Source organism: Semicossyphus pulcher, unplaced genomic scaffold (genome assembly GCF_022749685.1).
Source record: "Semicossyphus pulcher isolate SPU_LCO1_2020_fin unplaced genomic scaffold, fSemPul1.0.p SCAF_3, whole genome shotgun sequence".
Classification (NCBI taxonomy): domain Eukaryota; kingdom Metazoa; phylum Chordata; class Actinopteri; order Labriformes; family Labridae; genus Semicossyphus; species Semicossyphus pulcher.
Genome location: NW_027211704.1, coordinates 23,492,192 through 23,511,935, shown reverse-complemented (window position 1 = coordinate 23,511,935; position 19,744 = coordinate 23,492,192). Strand labels below are relative to the sequence as shown.

Here is a 19,744-nt window from a genome sequence, read left to right as displayed (position 1 = left end):
TCAAAACGCAGGGCTGAGCATACTCGGGATAGCCGCAGCTGTAGAAGTCCTTTCACAAAGTTGTGCTGCAGATATGCAGAGGACACATGAGGCCTGAAATAATGAAGTGAATATTAAAGGGCTTACAAGGTGAGAAATCCACTACACTTTGAATTCAAAATATATGAGTTGTAAATTAATACTTGCATCATACCACAAAACTCTTATCAACAAAATCTGAATCAAAGCAGGCGAGAGTCGTTTATGTCAGTGCTTAATTAAAAGTACTGCTTCAACATCAATCAAACCGTGGTTTTTGGCAAGTTGCCATGTGACACTTTTTATGTTTTTTAAATGTATTGTTCTCAAATCAATACATAACTTATAAACCAAGTTAGAATTTACTTTTAAGTGTTTTTTTTTTAGTTCTAGATGCCTCCAGAAGGTTTTTTTAAGACTTTCTTCCAACTTCAAACAAAAGGAGAAGTCCTGAAGTAATAGGATTTCAGGAGAAACTATAGAAATTGGAAGTCTTCCATTACTCACTTTCCATCGCCAATGAAGTCATGTTTTAACAGGGTCTCATTTCTCAGATATTTTCCTTGCTTCTGAGGGCTGGAGGCCTCACCTGTAGGCTACTGTACTCACTCACACACACATGATGCAATGTGAAACCTCCGTCTATTCACTGGAACAGGAACGAGGAACTGTGCCACTAAACAGCCTGCAGTGATGCAGGTGTGAATATCTGAGTCCTCGCTACTGTGATTAATAGCAATGAAATCTGGGACATCTCCCAACACGAAGGAATCACAATAGCTCTGACAGAGTCAATCAATCCGATCTGTCAGTGCCAGGAAAAAAAATGTGATGAGAAAAAAGGGGTTGTGGGGCCAGGAGGCTGACGGGACCTCTGATTTATCACAGATGTGCCTTTTTGAGACAATGGGCGAACACAACCTCAACATTTGGGAGGAATTTTGTGCTATCATGTGGCCATTATAGAGAGCACACTCAAGTGGTGAGCAGATCAGTCGTGATGTACAGAATACACAGTCATGCATGCATGGGTGTGCCGGCACATGTAGTGTTAGAATAACACACCTAGTTAGCACACAGATGCTCAGACACACCTGCACAGAACTAGTTTTGCTCAATACTCAGACGGTGGTGAAAGACGTATCCTGATTCTTTCCTTCGGCTGACGTCTATCAACACAATGTAAAAATACCCCATCACAAGTAAAAGTTTGAAACGAAAGTTAAGAAAAAAGTACAAATAGAAAAAAAAACCAATGACAATGATTCATTATTTAGTTTGAACAGAATTCTTCTATCTTATTCTGATATATTACATACATTACTGGAATTAAATAACAGATGTGATAACTTCTGAATTTCGAAAATATGGAGCCAATTTTATTTTATGTACTGCTGGGCGACGGTGGAATGGAACACATTTACTCAGGTGTTTAAAATTATAGTTATCAAATTATAGTGCTTTATCTTTATCATTTATTCTCTCTCTTGCTCACTCTAATTCCGCTATGTTTTAAAGGCAAATATCAGATTATCAATGCAAAATACTGCTATAAAATTAACCTGTAATACATTAAGTAATCCAAATTACTCCTGCCACGCCTGATGCTGAAACGTTTAATCTGTGTTCTGTTTTTTTAGTTTAAATTTAATTTGCAAAGTAACTAGTAAACTAATCTTAAATTGGTATTACACAATTAAAGTACAAGTTCCTACTGAAGAAAATGTGCCTGAAATGTGTGTTTCCTGATGATGCATTCACGCTCAGTTCACATGCAAGATCACATACTATTACATTTTATTTAATAAGTTATGCCACTATAGATATATTCTGTTAGAAGTGTTGAATTTCAAATTTGACTTCACAAAAAATTTGCATAAAATTATATATTATGGATTATTTTTGCATCCCTTTGCTGAATCAGTAGGCCTAAAGTAATTCAAATTAGATGTATCTAACACGTGTAGTGGAATACAAAGCACAATATTTCCTGAAATGAAGTGGAGCAGTTCAAAGTATAAAGTTACATATAATGGAGTCACTCATATAAAGTATAGGTACCTCAGAAAACTACTTCAGTACACACTTTGATTACATGTATTGAGTTACATGGAACTGTTGATTATTTACAGAGCTAATGAGGAAGGTTAAAACCAATTTGTTAAGGCGCAGTTTCTAATACAATAGTTGTTGGAAAATGATGCCAGTGTTACTAAAAGTGACAGTAGTCGAGTCACACTAGTTGCTTTCTCTTTCAAATTACCTGTGCGACGATCGGAGGAAACAGACCATATCGTTTACTACTTCCTCTCTGACTTTTTCTTTTTACATGTAAATCTTGATTTCAGTCCCACCAACAAACACTTAAAATGGCATTGTTATTGCATTCAAACCAATTATGTTATTATGGCTTGTTATAATGCGATTACAGAGCTTGATCCCGGTGATTGTCCCTTTAAGAAGCAGTGAGAGTGAGAGGAGGTGGTGCGGTTTCACACCCCGGGGTGGGAAACATGGGCGGGCCAGCAACCGCTGATTGACATACGCTCAAAGGCTCCCAAACTATCCGCTGCGCGGAGAATCCGCAGCGACCAATGGGGTTAGGACTTGACCCGCCCATCACGCTGCAACAGCCAATCACGGCAAGCCAAAGGAGGACCCTGGAATCGCCGTTGTGCATCCAACGTGGGACTACGGAACGATCACCCAGGAAAAAAAGGAAAAGTAACTCAAGAAAGGAAAAAACTCATGGTGGTGGTGCACGGTCGGAAGGAGGGGGGACTCTATTTTGCTATTAATCGGATCGTCGAGATTTTGTGACCGCAGACTGCACCTGATAAGCTGCTGGTTGAGTTCTTCTGGAAAGGACGGTGTGTTTTACAAAGTTGGATTTATTCGAGTTACAGCGGAGATTTGGACGATATGCAGCGCTCGGCTTGAGAGACCAACGCTGGAGTTTTTAGGCACTATCCCCGCGGGTCTTAACTTATTCGCTACATCTTTACCTTTGTAGTGGACATTATATCACTGCGTAATACGTCACTGTAAGAGTTGAGCTAAGTTTTAAACAGTGTTGCTGCTGCTTCATTGCTCAATAGTTATTTTGAGAGCTATCCGGGCGCAGTGTCCTTTAACACTTTGCTGTTGCATGTTTTCAAACATGCCTCCAAAAGCAGCTTTCCTATCAAGAAAGTAGTGTTTAGCCCTGTATGAACACTCTTTTCCGACTTTTACTGAAATTTAAGGCGCTGTAGCAAACTTTTGCAGGTTAAACTGTGAATCACCTTTGATTTTTTTAGCCCGCGTCGGACACCAAAGGAGAAAGTTGGACTGGGAACTTGTTTCCTAAAAGACTGTCAAGAGGATGGAAAACTTTTTACTACAACACAGTTTGTAATAGCCTCTGTATAACAAGAAGACTATTAATGTGCTGTAAAGGGCGTTCAGTCTCTCCGAAGCTGCATTAATATTCACAGTTTGTGGGTACGAGGAGAGAGCTCAGCGGCCGCGCTATTAAAACTGGATACAAAATGGCGGCGTCCCTGGGACGATTTGGATATGTTTCTCGTTGTGTTTTTTATTTAATTTTCTCGCTCGAGCTGTTTATCAGTTCTGGATTGAGCTCAGACTTCCCGTGTGCCCAGAACTGCACGTGCAGCGGGGATTCAGTGGACTGTAGTAACCTGGAGCTGACAGCTGCGCCTCTGGACCTTCCAGTCCGGACCGTCTCCTTGTAAGTAAAGCGCTCAGTTGCCCTTGCCTATTTATTGACCAGCCCTTAACGGGGTAATAGTGTTTGTACAGAAAAGAAAAGTTAATAAAATCTGCGTAGAAACTTTTTCTCGAAGACACAAAAAGATAGCAGTGAGGCAATGTTGCCCTGTTAGGGCTTCTCTCCCCGTATGAAAAGATTTTTGTGGTTCCGTTTTTGTGTTGCTTATTAATGTGTATCAGCTTTAACAGAGGGAGTAAGGACAGCTGTGGGAGTAGTTACTTTTTAACTTTTAGTATGTTTTAAATGAGGTTAACTCATTTTGCAGGGGGCCCTGATACACCTGGATTAAAGTCCCCTTTAGGTCCCTTCATCCAACTCTGGAAGTGAGCAACTAACCAGCAGCACTTTCTGCTCAGACTGTACAGACACATCATGATAAGGATTGTTTATCCAATTCAAAATAAAAAGTACAATGGAAGTAACGGAAGTACAATAGGCTAAATGTATCATTCTGGTATAAGATTATTTTTATTGGTGCATTGCTTTTGTAAACCTATTTGATGTGGCTCAGTGACTTGCAGCGATTTAACAGGTGTCATTCTGTTAGTGGACATCTTTTTATGTAGGGGTAAATGCCTTGCTCAAGGGTACATTTAGATATTTAGGATTACAGAAAAAACAACAAAACTATAAAACTGTTCTTCTCAAAAAGATCCTGGTAGTTTGCAAAGTCCTCTTATTCCTTGCAGCATATTTCTGTGTCTGTTTCAGAAATGTAATTTATTATCACAGGCCATGATAATAATCATTTACAGTAAGTAAGTTTCAATATCTGTCATATTCTTTGACACATGGATAGTAGACATGTGCATCAATCTAAAAATGTATTCATAATTCCTGCATTAGAATGAAGAAAGTGTCCCTTCAGGGGGATTAGACAAATAGACTCGAACATGTCATAACAAATAAGCATCTCCTTTATTCAGTCAGATTAATGACAGGTATTATCTCAATTCCTGTTTCTGTTTCGCCTGCCACAGTTCACAAATTGCATTTCTTGGGAATTAAACATTGATTCCTCAGGATAAGTCCGACAACAAATGAAGCCCTGTCTGCCTGCTCATTTAGGAAATGAGCCAATTTGGGGCATTTTTATGGAACATCCTCCGGTGTTTAGGGAACTTCAGCACTTATCAAGCTAAATGACACAATTTATTTACAGACAACACGACTCTGTCCTCCCAATCAACATTTTTGGCTCTCACCACAGTTTATTGCAACCACTATGTCCAGTGGCAATTGTGATAATTAGGCATCTTGTTACAGACTTTTCTGCATGTGTTTGTGTGCGTTGCTGGGAATGTGGGGTTAAAGACCAAAAGGCTCGTTGGCTCCCAGGTTCCTGTGTTAGGCGGTTTGTCTTCCCCTGGGAAGTGAGGAATGCAACTTTTAAAAAGTCCTCTAAAAACATGAATAACAGCACTTGTGCCCGGGTAGCCTCATTGCCCCGAAGCACCACTTAGCCAAGTTCAAGTGCAGACGCTGTTTATCATGCGTGTACGCAGACACACTGTGTCTCCTGTCCTCATGGACAAATGGACAACCACTGTGGGACAAATGTCCCGTCTGAAACAGCTGCTGCAAACCTTTTGGTTTGTGCATAAGACAGGGTCCTGCATGAGCTCGGACTTGCTCCAGTTTACTTCTGTTATCACAGCGAAACCTTATCAGCCGAGATTTAAGGACCCGCAATCTGACTGTTTTCAAAGGGAATGACTTTATGGCTTTGAATGATCTTTTAAAACACCCTGGTCGCATATTTCCACATCTCTTGAGATACTCTAATGTTGGCAGGTACCTCAAAGTGAACCAGCTCTATTCCTCGGGGATCTGTAAACGAGCCAGTTTAGCTGATGATTACTGTAACCAACGAGACAAGTATGGACCATTTTACATGTGGCCCCGTGTGATCCCATTACAGGTACCTTACACTGAGTCCTGGCCACTTTAGAGGATGAGATGACTTTCTGTGCTCTGGGTTAAAACTTGTTATTTTAGTTTTGAGTGCTGCCTTAGCACCAGAATGTGTGTGTGTGCTTCCTGTCCGTGTGTGTTACTTATATATACGAAAGAGAAACTGTAGCACGGACACAAACGACAAGTTAGTATAGCAAAGGTTACAGAACAGTGCAGCAATAATAGTCTTATCCTGTCTATAGAGCTGACTCTCAGTTGTCTTTGTTTCAAATGTAGTCAAATAGTTTGTCCACCTTTCCCTTCAGGCATCTGAGCCAAATCAGTGTTGAGTTGACTGTCTCTGTTGTGTTTATCTCAGACAGGAAGCAGCAGCAGTGGTGGTGGAGGTGGTGGTAGTGCGGAAAATATTGTCGGGTGTCAGTAAACATAAGTCACCTAGAACAGCTGCCTCTCTCCTCTACATAATGCAGATGCAGTATAAAGGAACATCTTGATAACCTGAACCACCTGTAGGATTTGACTGTGTTGTTAATCCATAAGAAGCCTCCAATTAGCCGTGCAAACACGTGTGCTTTGTGCAACAATTTCAAGAGATTATGTCCTGCTTTTCTGTCTGTAAAATTGAAGTTGCTCAAGCTGCTCCAGTAACCCTCTCATGTTTGGTGCTGGTTTAAACTCTGGTGTTCGCTTGTGGGCAATCATTTTTTATTTCAGAGTTTTGTTCTTGTGGAGGTTGCTGCTGACGCCCCCAAAAGTGACATTATCCTCTACATATATCTTTTCTGCCTCAGAAAGATTGAGACCACCCTGGAAAATCCCCTTGAATCAAGTGACGGAAGTGGCATTAAGTTGACATGAAGGCAGAACTGCTCTTAGTCATGTTCAGAGCTAATGTGTGTCATGGGGAGATAGATGAGTCGTGGGTAGGTGTGGGCAGTTTATCCATCAGTAGCAATAATGATGCTTAAGCTGGAAAAAATGCCTCAACAATTCTTTCCACCACGATTTTAAAATGAAAGAAAGTTGCGATGATGAGGATTCAAGGAAACAAACTTGTTGGCACATCCTGGTCGAGGTAACAAGGAGAGATGATGAGGGAATGAGAAGAACTAGGGAGGGGAAAAAGATCCATATACGGTCTGATCGCTGTTGTCCTCCCAGGTTTTTTAACGGTATGCTCTTGAGGTTAAAGGGCTGATGTAGCGTCTTGAAAGCCTCAGTGTCTTTGTCCGACACGTCCTTTGCTGTTTTACTTCAGTGCTTGTGACACTGAACAATCTGACCTCCAGCATCAGATGTTTGTCATTTTTTCCTGATTGATGAATTGCCAAATATCATTCAAAGCAAGTTTGCTCTCACACAGTCGCATATCCCCTCTCAGGAGCAGTGCCTTATCTTATTTGCAGCCCGGGTAATGTGTATAAAATGCATTTTGCCCACAGCGCCACCGGCGTAAAAGGATTTTGCGAGTAAATAAAAGCATGAACATTGCTAATTTTGACTGAGATTGCTGTGGTTGGATAGACAATAAGCAGATACAGGGTGTCTGTTTGCCAGCGTCTCTGTCTTTTTCATGTGAGATTGTAAAATCCTTTTGTTTCTTATGATAAGAAAAAGCTGCACCTTTAATGCGGTGAGCTTTTATTGTTATTTGTATATGTCGAGTCCTTGCTTCATCAGCTTGAAGTAACTTGTGAAAAAGCATACAAGAAGTCTGTTCTTGAATGGTCGCCTTTGTAAGCTAACATTACCCTCGTGGTTTCCCGAGTTTCCCAACGTGTTGGCCATAATGTTTGGCGTACACCAAACATTCTGCTGCCGCTCAACCCCAAACCATAGCCTTAAAACCTCGCAGCGCAGCCTTATTGGTAAACACCACCCCCAACAGTTGGTTTTGGCTCCTGCCCTCAGGATATGGGTTTGTGTCGGTGGTTTCCTGGCAGGGGCTCTGAGCCCAGCTGGCTGCTTGCGCACCGGTCTGCGGAGGGTGGGGCTGCAGATCACCTGGCCTGGGGGAATATGAGGGGAGGTGGGGGAGACATTTTCTGCCCACTGCATGGAAGTGTTTTGTCAATGTCACGGTCTGCTGCTGCCGCTGCTGCCTTCAGGCTGGTTCCACTATTTGGTGAAAGTCCTGTCAGTGGTCAGAAACCTCAACCACTGTCACACATGTTTTAACACACTGAGAGAAGCCGGAGGAAATGAAAGAGTACAAGACTGCGTGTGTATGTCACTTATCGTCAGACACAACTCCTTTATTTTTAAGTTATGGTTTATTTAATCTGACCTCTAAATAAGCATGCAATGGTAATGTGCAACACTCGATACGCTCGCCTTAAGCACAGTGTTTCTGTCACGACGATTTCTACTGTTAGTTTGAGCTTGTTCTAAAGACTGGCTGCTGTGTGAGCCCCAAACTGCAGCAACGCTTCTCCTCTTGCTTAAACAGGTGAGTATTTCTGCAGCAGCAGCAGCACTCAGCAGGGCTGAGCTTCTTGTGGTTTGGAGGGCATTTCTAGCTACGCAGCCTTGTAATCTTGTGGTAATGGGAGTGATTAAACTCAGTTTGTTTATTGTCGTAGTTTTCCCTGGATGTGTAACTTGAATGCCCTCTCGCAGATATTTCAAAGTGTTGGGAAGGCTTTAGGATGATATTATCACTGGCACTGATTTTAATCGTCCGCTCGTCACTTTATCCTCTCTTATCAGGCTGTTTTGTGTAAAGGATAGTACAAGTAAAGGGACTTCCTGTTTGAAAATTTAAAGCAGCTGAGTGAGATAATTCATGCAAAAAAATCACAAATTAGGAAGGAACCGCTAAGGTTGAGCCCCCGCTCTAATAAGGAGAGATAAAGTCTGACATTAACATGAAGATATGGAGTGAGCTCATGGCCTCGCTCTGGCTTTAATGACAATCAAACAGCTGCTGCTGCAAGTCATCCTACAGGAATCCAGTCAGCAGAATAGATGGCTCTTTTGTGAAGACACTTTAGGGCGCCAACCTTTTTTTTTTTTTTTTTTTTCCACCTTTCCCTCTCCCCCCAAAGTCGGTGTCTACAAAGTGGGCTTGATCGATGAATCATCTGCGAATTCTCTACATCTGGTAAGAGTTTGGAAATCTGGAGAAGATGTTAGAAAAAAAAAAAAAAGCGTGACTTGGACGGAGAGGAAGAGGTGCTGTGCAAGAGAAGCAGCTTCTCCCCAGAAATCAGGCGGCCCTTCGAGAAGTCAGTGGAGCTTTGAGTCCTAAGTTGGGCCAAGTATTTTATTCAGCCTCTCGCCCCGTATTAGCCTCTTTACTTTCTGAGACTGGAGAAAGGAGAGGCGCATCAGAGCTCCTCAGTCTAGACGGCCAAACATCCACATGTGCGTAGATTGTTAAGATAGCTCAGTCCAATATTTAGACGCTTGTTTCACCGCTGTCTGGAGGGTAATTATTGCCGAATTTTGCTCTGCTAGTAAAATAAACAATGTGTAGGATAAGAATTGAGGAACGATTCTGTCTTTTTGTCCACTTTGAAGTTGAGAGCAGAAGGTCACATGTCTACAAAGTACTTAAACCAGAGACATGCAGTACTTTTGTTATTCTTTCAGATTAATTGGGGAGGCTCATTTCCTTTTACTCATAATGAAGTAATCTGGTACCATTTGAAACAAATTATATTGTTATCACGCAGGAATCCAGTGTAACATGCAGGAGCACGTTCCTGTGTGTATGAGCGCTGTGTGCACACACTGTAGGAGCACGCAGCGTGGACAGAAGGAGTGGTTTTGGGCCTCTCCTCTGGAGTGTCCGAGCTGGCGTCTTCGGGCCCGGCCGTGGGTTCATGCGCTGCCTCGGGCTAGCGCGGAGCCTTTTCCCAACCTTCTCCCTGTTTGTTTGGAGTGCCCCGCTCCATCCCCGGCTTGAACCCCCCAAAAACCAGCAGCGTGAAGAATGGTGGTGCACATGGCCCCAAGATGTGGCCCTCCTTCCTGCCTCGGAAAAAACTACAGAAACTGAGTCACGCTCCCTCCTAGCCTGGCTGATTTCAAAGGCTGCAGCAGCTCCTTTGTTGAGTTGTGTGTGTCTGTGAGTGTGTGTGCGTGGGGGAGGAATCTGTAGTGCAAATGGTGAAATATGCTGATCCCATGTGTGCTATTTTTCTCTGATCTCGCACCTTAGATCTCCTCAACCTCCCGCGATCTCACTCTCATGGTGTTTCGCTCCGGTTGTAGCTTATCACATTTGTCATTATTATTGCAAATCTTGTTGGACGGCTCGTGCTTTTAACCTTGTCAAAGCTGATAAGATAGAAGCTTTGTTCTGCCCGTTTCCTTCCTCTGTTTGACTTGTGTGTAAAATGGTGGCCTGGAGCTGGTGTTAGCTTTGTGTACACTCTCACTGCAGTTGCCTGGCTATAAACTGGGCCTTAATGACAGGAAGACTGTTGGTGTGTGTGTGTGTGTGTGTTTGTGTGTGCGCGCCTGGCCTCCCTGACACTCAGGTTATTATTTGACTGGTTTTATGATGCTCTGAAATCGAGCACATTAAAGGGCCTTTGTCTCGCAGCTCGACAACAGAAGGCTCATCCCTGACATCACTTCACACTTTGAGCGGGCAAAGTTCACCCTGCATTTATGTGCGATATAAACGGGAAAGATAATGATGATGGATCTCCGTATGTGTGAGCCCCCCGCTCTTTACCTCCTCTCTCCCACACACCGACTGTGTGCAGACTTACAAGCATAGTGTCATACGCTATGACATCACTGCTATACTCCCAGCTTTCCTCTACTCCCACAGCACCCATAACACAGCTATTTTTTAAAGCCTTTTAATGAGTTTTATATGTCGGATCAGCTTCACGGTCCAGCAATGACGCTGTGGTGCAGGCGCTGAGCCCCATTTTTCTCCCTCAGACAGTTTGCTTAGTCAGACGGGCTTAACGGGAGTTTATCACGTTGTCTTTTTTAAGGCCTTTCCCAGCAGACTCAGAATGAAGCTTATGTCTATGAATGCTCATGTATCCTTCCAGTAGTTCACTGATTATCTGTTGATCTGGGAATTATTTTTGTAAGGTTACAAAAGGATGAAAAAGGACAAGATTGATGCTTTTATAAGATACAAAGGTTACATTTGTTGGACATTATTCATATTTCCCATGGAAGCAGGAAAGTGTGAAAAGCAAGGGCCGAAATGTCTGAAAAGTAGCAACTACAAATTGATACTCTCAAGCTTAAACTGTCAACAGGTGGTTAATTTTGTTTTTGTTTCTGAGATTACCGTTTGTATGTTTCTGTGTTATTGTGTTGCAGCCTTCTGTTTTAAAATCCTGCCGGTAATCAGAGCAGCCTTTCCCTCCTGACATTTAACAGTCTGTCTGTGTTTGTGGTTATTGTTTGTGTGGCGGGGTGTTTGGGTTGTGGCAGCTTGATGGGTTTGGGGCTGGAAGGTGGGAAGTGAAACTACAAGTCTGGCCGCCCTCATGTTTCGTGTTTCTCCATTTCTGCTAATAGAAAGGAGGTTATGCTGACACTTACACACTTGGAATGTTTGATTAGTGCAGTTTAAGATCTACTTAAAGATAGAAATTAAATAAATGTCTGTTAAGTCACTATCGATCGCCTAATGAGGTAACACAATAGTGACTGAGCCTATGGCCCACTGATGAAAGCCTTTGCATTTGCAGTATTACAGACTGTGTGGCGACTTTCCTGGAATAAAATCCCAAGCGGCGCCCAGTTAGTGACGCGTTTTCCATCACCCAGCAGTGGCTGGTCTGCCAGAGAGGGTAGGCGGAGCTAAGCGGCTGCTTTTCCGGTCTCTGCAAGTGTTGCGAGTAAACAGTAATCTACTATGGCTGAACAAACAAAGAAAGGATCGATGACTACAGATACAACTTCAAAAATAAGTGAAAATCAAAAGAAAAAGAAACAAATTGGACGCTCAGATGAAGGCAAACAGACTAAAAAGGAAAGCAACCGAGTTACAACCGTAACAAAGGGAGCCAACCGTGGACGTCGTCATGGTGAAGTGCGCTCCCAAAATTACCGTTTATCGCCAACGGTGCTGCCAAAGAGAACAAAACTGAGATATTCGAGATTATAACTTTAAATGTTAAATGATGATTTGTTACTGTTTTAAATAAAAATTTGGGTTAAACTTGCATATGATGACTTCTGGGAAATGGAGTGCTTCTTTTTACTTTTTTTTAAGTGAAAGTAAAATGATACTTGTAAAACCACACTCAGTGCAAGAGTAATAACATGATCCCCAACCTTTAATAATCTCTTTGACTGTCTTTTGAAACCATTGATAATTGAATGACATTTCACACGACTGTTACCAAATGCTCACCTGGCAGCAGAGCGCCAGTAAGAGCAGCTCGCTTTCAGTGGGGAAATTTGTATCTGGCTCAACATGCAGCCCTAAATTAACACACACTTTGTTTGGTGAGGTACCTGGCACACAGCGCTTTGACTTTAATCTGGCTGACTAATGTCAAACAGTCCTGCCCATTTGTATAAACTAGTTATACCAAACAAAGGAATGCTGTGTTCGAAGCATTAAGGCAGACTGCTTTGTAGTGTTTGTCATGGTTAATCACAGCGACAGCTCCGATCTAAAGTATACATCCTCCTCCGGCTGCTTGAATTGTATGCAGTGAACCTTTTCAAGCTGTTGTGCCAGCGCAGGTTTGATCTCTTCAGCGAGTTCACAGTTCGACAGGTTATTTGGAAGCCTCCCAATTTTCCCAGTTTCTGCGTCTGTATCTCTCAGAGTCCAAAACTCTAATGACTTTTCGGCTTCTGATCCCGACTCGACAAACTGTTCCAGAAACAGCATGATTGTAAGGTCACTTTCTGGAAAGCATTAACCTGGCTTAGCAGTGAAGACACCCCCCCTCCACCCTCCTTCCTACAACCCCCTCCTTCTACAGAGGAAAGAGGCGTAGGGAGTGTAGGAGAGGGAGGGAAACCAGCGTTATCACCATCGCCGCCTCAGACAGTAGGTGTTAAAATGCTGTGAAACTTATCTTATCTGATAGGCAGGAGGATAAATCTGGCTGAATGAAAGGGAGAGAAAAAAGGCCTCAGTTATGTAAACATCATAGGTGACTGAGAAAGAGGCACATGCGTGCTTGCAAACACGCACAAAAAGACCAGTTTTGTTTGTTGCTGTGGCCTTTAGCACCAGCACGGCAGGTTTGGCTCTCGAATGTTACTTACTTTTGTTCTGTTTTGCCTTGGACTTTATTTTAAGCTTGGACTTTGATGCCTTTGAACATGGACAGAGCCAATTTCCACCTTTAATTCTCCACCTTGTAATAAAACTTTGTGCCAAAAGTAAGTCGTAAAAAAACTACTGAAGACAGCGGCATTGCTCTCCCAAGTGTGTTTGTGTGTGTCTCAGGTGTGTGTGTGTGTGTGCCTGCTGAATATACGTACCTTCAGGCAGAGGCAGCCCATAGGAAAAGCCGTGTGATTTTTCACTTAGCTTCGCCATAACGAGGTAATTGCCTCCTGTTGCAGGGGACGACAATTTTAAGCGATCTAGGCCACAATGGGAGGTGCCCCAGTAAAATGATCATAACACAGACACACATGCACACCTCCCTGTCAGGCCTGTGCCTGGAGGGCAGACACATGCTCTGCTATTATCTCGTCACACACACACAAGCAGGGAGAAAGCTTTGGGGAGGGAGGCTGTCATTATCTGCTATCAAGTACAGAAGACAAGAAAGGGAGATCTGTCAAGTGAGGCGGAGATTAAGATGGATAGGAATAAATGGGATTAAAAAGGCGAGTGGCAGCCATAACAGCCTTTTAGCTACTATATTGACTTTTCTTATACCAGTCTCCCACCGGAATTAGCGCGTTGAAGCAGGTTTTTCAGACCCGTGAAGACCTGCTTATAGATGCCGATTGTCTCTTTTCCCATTGCCATGGAAGTATACTCCTTTCGGTCTCTTTTCTGCTGCGTCACCGTCTGACGTCACAAACGCACCGTAGACAGGGTTAGTAAACAGTGAAGATGTTGCAGTAGTTAGGTCTTTATTGTAACTATTACTCATTCAGTCTGTGTATCAAACTCGGCGCCGACAAACTTGTGCGTCCGAACAGCATGAAGAGGGCGGAGATTAGCCGGTCGACACAGGTTTTGTGTTCCCATCAGTGCCAATCGGAGCCGAGGCGATAATGACCCGGGTCCACTGCAGAGTCAGGTCCCAATGCCGATGGTAACCTTTCCCCAAGCAAAATAGCCGGGTGTTAGCAGGGTTTTTTGACCAGTGGGAAAGGGGCTTCAGTGTACTATATTCCTGTTTTGGAACTCAGTTGGAAGAATTCAGAATTAGGCTCCCTTTCCCCCCTGTCTGTGGTCCTTTAAGGCCACGGTGGGACAAGAGGATGAGGAATGTGTTGCATCAGGTAAAAGTGTCCCCATTCTCTGGGAACAAGCGGCCATCTCTCGGCAGGCCTGTGAAACATTCCTGCGCCGTCTCTCACGTCTGGTCAGAGGGATGGAGGGGCGGGAGGCAGGCGGCTCAGAGCTGTAGGCTCCCTTTGTCTCGCCTAGCCATAACCCCGCCACACAAACACAAACACCCCTCTTACTGCAGCCTCCCCTCTGCCAACAGGCCGGCTGCATGCCAGCCAGGCAGGAGGTGTGTGTGTGTGTGTGTGCGACAGAGATAGCACTTGTTTATGCGCGAAATAAATTCGTGTGGCGTGGGAAGCTCGAATCTGAAATGCAGATGTGTGTAAGGTGCGCACACACACATACACACATATGCCCCCCCCTCCTTCTGTGATGGTGGTAACGCTATATCAGCGGACAAATCACTCTAATAAGCCTCCACACAAGTCAAGTGCCAGCTATTAAATACACTGTTTGCCTAAAGTGCAAATTGACTGCAGCAGATGAATAGCCTGTGGGTTATGTTTGGAAAGTGAGCCAGGAGAGAGAGGCACTCTGTATCGATAGTATTGATCCGGCCCTCCTTGAAGGCCGGCTGAATGGATGTACTGCAGTGTTTTCAGACCCACTTAATGGGGACGGATGAGGCTGTTTGTCAAATGGGAGGGATAATTGTGGATATCGATCAGGATCCTTATTCAAACGACTGAAAATGGCAACGACAAATACAATAACGGTTATGAAAAGATGGTGGCGCTGCTCGGTTTTTATCGCCGTTTGTTCATGAATGATTTGAGCTGCTTTTTTATTTACACCTTGTTTTGTTCTTTCAGAAATCTTGGCCACAACAAGCTGACCTCCATCGATGTTGAAGCCTTTAATAACCTTCCCAACTTGAGAGAGCTGTAAGTATTCACCACTGGCCTCTTTTTCCCCCTCACTTTGGTGTGTTTAAAATGCTAAACTCTGTAGCGATGTAGCTTAGCTTTCTTGCGCTAACCCCTGAGACCCCCTGGTACACGAAAAGTCTTCCATCAATGACTTAATTCTGACTTACACCTTCTTACCACTCCTACTTCCTAGTAGCATCCTCGCATGTGTCGCCTTGAAGTAAGCCCAATTGAGAATAAAGTGGTGGTTTTCTATATTAAGCATCCCCTCCACCACCCGATACTGTGACCAACGCTGGCCTTGTAAATATTTTATATGGTGAGGAGAGGGCTTGGCTCTGTGTCACTCAGCGCCAGTACACGAGACACACACACACATACGCGAGCTAACTGGTGATACACACACTGGTGACATCTTTGGCAGGCCGGTCGACCAGTCATACGCTCCCTGACATCTGTTTTACTCTCGTGTTATTTTTGGTTGTTTAAAAGGATGACTTGCGAGTTGCTCTGCGGCAGACGTGAGAAGTCCTGTTTGAAAACTTTTGATTTATACAAAGTTCGATTTGTTTTAGCACGTAGAGCGTGTGGCCTCACAACGCTACGGGGCCTCAGCCAGCACAACACAACGTCACTAACAATGAGTGTAGCTTTAGTTTGACGCATGCTCATTTTTGTGTAGATACAGCTGCTTGAATTCTTGCTTGTGCTCCTAATTCTCTTAGTTAAGAAGTGTAAACTGCCTCTGTTGAATCTCAAACGCATCATTCTCGTGCATTTCCTTCAGGCCGCAGTTTTCTTCTCTAACTAACTTTGTCTGTTTGCCATTTTCAGGCGGCTGGACCACAATGAGCTGACCTCCATACCCGATTTAGGACAAGCTGCTTCCAAGATCGTCTCTCTCTACCTGTGAGTATACCGCTCCATGTACCGCTCGACACCAGAATGATCAGGCTCTCTCTCTCTCCTGCTGTATTCTTAGGCCAGTGGCCTCTTTGAAATGCTCTTGAAATAGTCTGTCGACATCTGTGGAGGATGAATACGCCTTTGCATCTGAAAAGTAATACTGCATTAATGTGAAGTCAGTGATGACTGAGGCTCTTTTTTTTTTTTTCATTAAGCTTAAGCTCGTATGTAGCCACGACTCGGTTGCTCCCAGTTGTGCAACTGTGCCTGTGGGGACGGCCTGCGCTGGCATATCGCTGGAGATTTACTGCCCTATTTGGGAAGGGCATGTTTGTGCTTGTGTATGTCACAAATGTTAGCTCCGTCAACAGTCTCAGTTTTGCACTGTTGAGGGAAACTCATAGCGAGAGTTTGAAAACTTGAAGTTGCAGAGGGATGCCGGAAAATGTTACACGAGCCTCATTATTTCTCAACGCCTTTATTTATCTTTAAACTCAGCACAGACAGTTTCCTGGCTTGCTATGATGCTCAAGAATGTCTTAAAGAAAAGACACACACAAAATAAATACAGCACAATAAACAGGTGACACAAAAATAGATAAGATAAGAATCAAAAGGCTGAACTGGTATGCAAGCTTGCAATTCTTACGACAAGAGAAATAGCAATGCTCCTTGGTATGTTTCCAGTACGGTTCTAAACACACCGTCACACACTCTCACACACACACACGGGGATAAATACAATCATGACAGCGTTCCACCCGTATCATCTGTTGGGCAGACTGTTGTTTTTCCAGCGTGCCATAGCTTTTTCCCCTCGTGTGACCAGGGAACATTCTCACATCTCACTCAACCTGAAACAAGAAAGTTAAACCCCTCTAAGCTAGTCGACTGCTAACCATTAACTTCACTCTGTGGATCTTCTTTCGCACCTTGCTAGCATGCCAGCTGACTGACTGGAAGTAAAGTCAGCAGCTGCTTGCTCCTGTAATTTCTGTCGTCATCACATTATTTACAGTGGTCAGCTTTGTGCGAGTCACACCTACGCCCTCTCGTTGTGTGTGTCATCTGCCTGCTTCTCAGAACTGATCGTGATGCACCGATGTGGTCAGAAAACTGATAACGCAACTTGTTAAAGTCTGTCTCATTTCCTAAAGCTCTGAGCTGTTAGTGTTTTGTGTCTTAAGGTTTTGCGTCTGTAACGTCTGGCACAAACTGCTGTTCACTTTGCTTTGGACACAAACCAGATCGGAGCAAGTTCACCTTTACTTGCACAAACTATGCAGAGTCGCAGCCCCTCCAAATGATCGCCGTGTCTTTTTTTGGCCTGACTTGAAGCCTGTTGCTAGGGGGAGGCCTGTAGGCCTGACGGGAGTGGAGGCTGGAGGGAGGGTTGGATCTTTACAAAGCCACACAGCTGAAGCGCAGGCCCGCGGAAGCACTTGCAGCTGCAGCTGTCAGTCACATGGCTTACAGTAAAATGGGTGACAGTGAGAAGGGGAGGAAGGATGAGAAAATAGGGAGGGCAGTATCAGATCAGGGTGACATCACCACATGTCGAAAGAGGAATGGTTGTGGAGAAATGGTGGAGGAGGCAGTAGGAGGGTTGGCAGAGGCAAAGTAAGGGAGAGAAAAAAAAGAAGTGAGAGCTGAGCTCATGCTCAGGGTTATTCCCTAAAGTCAACCCAGTGCATTCAGCCTCTGTGCCAACCAGCAGACAGGCCCAGAGGAGTGTGAGAGTCTCTGTGCATGAGCCCAGCACAGACTGCAGGGCTGTGCTCCTGTGCCTTTGGTTGAGATAGTCTGGAATGTCGTCTGACGACAAGTTTGTGTGAGACAGCGGTTAACACACACACACACACACACACACACACACACATAAGCAAATGGACACTGAGAATCTGTCTTTAGCCGTGGATCCCACAGTAAACTCTCCATCTCCATGTGTGGGTGCTTCTGTCTGACTGCCCGTCTGGCTTCTTGTTGTTGATGATGTTTGTCTGATTATCTGACAAAGTGCTTCGTGTTTGTCGAAGTTATCATGTCAAAACTAAAGTTGCCAAAAGTCAAACTAGATACAAGTGAAGGGACAGATATTGTATGGTGTATATACAGTTATATTTCTGCCATTATCCCAATATGCAAAAAAATTGCCTGAATAAAACAGCCTGTGAATCCTTACACACGGTGTTTCATTTTTGGAGCCAGAAAGAGCAACTGTTTGTCAGCAGCAACAAAAATGTTCCTGTTTTAAAGACATTTTGGATTTTTCCCACCGTTTAATGGAAGTGACTGATTGAAAAAGTTCTGTTTGTAAGTCATTAACATATATTTAACACTGCACTGAGATTTTAAATTCAGCAGCTGCCATTTGCTGATGATTAACTTTTGCCTGATCAGACTGATTAACCTTCTCAACACATGGTGAGTCAGAGTTATCTGATTCAGAACCTTTATAAGTTTGCCCTTACAAACAACCTGCTGACGTATTCCTGTGGGAGTATGATGTACAAAATAAAAAGTACAGTCCTTTCCCTGCTTCCTTTTTTCTGTTCTTCTTTCTTCTTCAGAGAAATCTTTTTCTTGAAATTAAGACAATAGTCACCTGATTACCTGGAAGCTCCTGACAAACTGACTATGCCAGGCTCTCACACTCCCACGATGCACTTTGCAGGCCTGGGGTCCCGCTGACTCCCAGAATGCCACAGTAGGGTGGCAAAAAAAAAAGATGCAACAAAAGTTTAAAAACACACTTTCAGAGTGACAGCAGAGCTGCACAAACTTTCCCATTGTGCTCATCGCAACATCAAAGTGGACTTTTGAAACGGCTTGGGAATAGAAATCACAAAGCCCGCTGGATGATCTGATTTTATAATAATTCTCCTTTTGTCCCGACCGACGGCTTCAAACGGGAAGCGACGGGGCCAAACCATCGCCCCTCAAAGATGACACTGGTGACGGGAGACTGGGCATGCTAGTGCAGAACCGCTGATGCACTTTCCATACATCAAAAGAAGTGTCAAAACGAGCCGGGCTCACCGTAATCAGATGGTCAATGGGGCAGAGTAATGAGATTTGGAATTAAGCGGAATCAAGGCGAATAAGGCGGCCGGACATCAAAGGGAACAAGAGCGAGCCCAGCTCCTCTTTATCACAAACCTCTCTGTCCGTATGATAATCAGTTTTTATAAACGCTACTATTGTATGTGTGGACTTCAAACACCCTGAGCGCCTCCGCTTTATCTGTGTCTCACACACAGCTGGGCTCTGACTGTGGGACAGAGAGGGAGAGAGAGGAGAGGAGAGAGGAGAGGAGAGAGGACAGGGAATTTGGTCTGAGTGGTGGAAGGAGAACGGGGTGAGAGAAAAGAGTGAGAGAGGTCAACCTATCCCACCACTTTGAGTCAGATCTGTTTTTCCCAGCTAAGGTCACCAGCTGTTGACCCCACCTCACCCCTTCTCTTCCCCCTTCCTTTTCCTCCCCCATTCCTTTCCTCCCTCCTTTTGCTTGGGCTCACTGCAGCCACTGTCTGTTGCTCTGTCCCATGTGTGCGTTTGTTATTTGTGTGTGTGTGTGTGTGTTTGCCCAGGCGTGCTTGCATGGCTCATCCTTAACCATTTCTGCCACTGTTTATTCAGGTGGGCCACTGTGGTGTAACCCCTCCTCCGCTCAGACACCAATAAATACATCTGTGTGTGCGTGCGTGTGTGTGTGTGTGTGTGTGTCCGTCCATCTGCTGGCTGAAGGCTAGAGAGGAAGGAGGGACTGACCTTGTTTTGACGAGTTTGACTGGTGGAACACCTGCTCTCTCTCTCTCCCTCTCTGTCTCTCTCTCT

At 44.1% G+C, this 19,744-nt stretch overlaps 1 protein-coding gene across 1 annotated transcript in view; it reads left to right on the top strand.

Moving 5' to 3' along the window:
- Positions 1-2,703: 2,703 nt before the first annotated feature.
- Positions 2,704-19,744, top strand: part of lrig1 (leucine-rich repeats and immunoglobulin-like domains 1) — a 35,453-nt gene continuing 18,412 nt past the window's right edge. The window contains exons 1-3 of the mRNA XM_069678261.1: positions 2,704-3,751; positions 14,945-15,016; positions 15,836-15,910. Of these exons, the coding sequence (XP_069534362.1) occupies positions 3,549-3,751; positions 14,945-15,016; positions 15,836-15,910 (350 nt within the window). The 5' untranslated portion in view covers positions 2,704-3,548. The remainder of the gene's footprint in view (positions 3,752-14,944; positions 15,017-15,835; positions 15,911-19,744) is intronic.